This window comes from Nicotiana tomentosiformis, chromosome 2 (assembly GCF_000390325.3).
Source record: "Nicotiana tomentosiformis chromosome 2, ASM39032v3, whole genome shotgun sequence".
Classification (NCBI taxonomy): Eukaryota; Viridiplantae; Streptophyta; class Magnoliopsida; order Solanales; family Solanaceae; genus Nicotiana; species Nicotiana tomentosiformis.
This window is the reverse complement of record NC_090813.1, coordinates 158,101,949-158,103,932: the sequence shown is the minus strand read 5'-3', so window position 1 is coordinate 158,103,932 and position 1,984 is coordinate 158,101,949. Positions and strand designations below refer to the sequence as shown.

The following is a 1,984-nucleotide window of genomic DNA, read 5'->3' as shown; positions in this document are numbered from 1 at the left end:
ACAACCCACAAAGTCTGTACCGCAGTGAGCTTGCTTGCCGTGAATAAATTCTACAATCCTCAAACACATTAGCTTACTTCGACATCAGGAAACCCCGGGTTCTAGGTGAAATTTTACGAGGCCTTACATCCTCCCCCACTTAAGATCATTCGTCCTCGAATGAGGGCCAAAATCTGCCATTAGCTTCTAATGTGACTCAACCATTACTTCACACACCAGCAAATCCAAATTTTGACTAACTCTTTAAATCTCCAAACATTTCGGTAGAGTTTTCCCTGTAACTGGGCCAATCCACCTGTCAGAGAATCACAGAAACCAATCCTAACAACATTTACATAACCCAACGATGTAACATAACCTAAAATTAGCACCAAGCATGACCTCATAAGTAATATATTATCAGAAAGGAACACCCTTAGTATAAACTATACAAGTGATACATAATTCATAGGGAACAATTTCATAGAAACGATTACATAGATATTCAAACAAATGAGGGTTCTTCTTCTTCATCTCTTCCTCGGCCTCCTAGAGGGCCTCTTCAACCTGCTGGTTTCACCACAGCGCTTTCACTGAGGCAATTTCTTTATTTCTCAGCTTTCGAACCTGCCTGTCAATGATGGCAACTGGAATCTCTTCACAAGTCAATTCCTCATTAACCTCAATAGTCTTAACCAAAATAATGAGTGCCAGGTCTCCGATTACCTTCTTCAACATGGATACATGAAACACCGGATGCACCAATGACATCTCTGGTGGTAGCTCAAGCCTATAAGCTACCTAACTAATCTTCTGAATGATTATGTATGGTCCGACATACCTCGGACTCAATTTACCTTTCTTACCAAACCGCATTTTACCCTTTATGGGGGAAACCTTCAAGAATACCCAATCATCTTCTTTGAACTCCAAATCCCTATGATGAACACCTGAATAGGACTTCTGACGACTCTGAGAATTTTTCAACCGATCCTTAATGACCTTAACTTTCTCCATAACCTGATGTACACGGTCTGGTCCTATTAACTATAATTCCCCAAATCATAAACCACCGAATGGGAGATCTACATATCCTACCATATAAAGCCTCGAATGGCACCATCTGAATTCTAGCATGATAACCGTTGCTGTAGACAAATTCTATGAGCAGCAAATGATAATCCCAACTACATTTGAAGTCAAGAACACAAGCGCACAACATATCCTCAAGCGTCTGAATAGTCCGCTGTGCCTGCCCGTCGGTCTGCGAGTGAAAGGTTATACTAAGATTCACCTGAGTACCCAAAACATGCTGAAATGTCTTCCAAACATTAGCCGTGAACTGTGCCCCCTGATAAAAAATGATAGAAACTGGAGTGCCATGCAATCCTACTATTTCCTTGATATACAACTAAACATATTGTTCCGCTGTGTCGGTAGCCTTAATAGGTAAGAAGTGTGCTGATTTTGTGAGTCGATCCACAATCACCCAAATCGAGTCAAACTTGTGAGGAGTGGGAGGTTGTCCTACTTCAAAGTCCATATTAATCATCTTTCACTTCCACATTGGAATTTCTATGTTCTGTGCCAACCCATCGGGTCTTTGGTGTTCGACCTTGTCACGACCCAAAACCTAACCCGTCGTGATGGCGCTTATCGTGATACTAGGCAAACCGACCTTTCCAAAACACTTTCAAAATTTAACAAAAACGAATTAAGACATTTAAAATAACCGGATTTTTTCATAAAAATGGGGGTAAAACCCAAATAAAACATAAGTGCGGAAAAATAGCCTGACATCGGGGTGTCACTAAGTCATGAGCATCTAATAACAAATCTAGAAATAGAGTCTACTACAGTCTGTGCCAAAAGCCAATACAATAGAGAAAAGATAATAAGAATGGAGAAACAAGGACGGCGGATGCCGGTAGCTACCTCGTAAGTCTCCGATAATCAGCTCGCGCACAAACTCAATGACCGCCAGAATCGTACACACCTGTATCTG

The 1,984-nt window shown here is 41.2% G+C and overlaps 1 protein-coding gene across 1 annotated transcript; it reads right to left on the bottom strand.

Moving 5' to 3' along the window:
• Positions 1-555: 555 nt before the first annotated feature.
• On the bottom strand, positions 556-996 carry LOC138905931 (uncharacterized). The gene is made up of 2 exons (XM_070194444.1): positions 837-996; positions 556-752 (listed from the first exon to the last, which is right to left on the bottom strand). The coding sequence occupies exons 1-2, from the start codon at positions 994-996 to the stop codon at positions 556-558; spliced, it is 357 nt and encodes a 118-aa protein (XP_070050545.1).
• Positions 997-1,984: the final 988 nt, after the last annotated feature.

Coding starts and splice junctions, on each gene's coding strand:
- LOC138905931 (XM_070194444.1), bottom strand. CDS start 996: ATGGAGAAAGTTAAGGTCATTAAGGATCGGTTGAAAAATTCTCAGAGT. Junction 753..836: donor AATGCGGTTTGGTAAGAAAG/GTAAATTGAGTC, acceptor AGCTACCACCAG/AGATGTCATTGGTGCATCCG.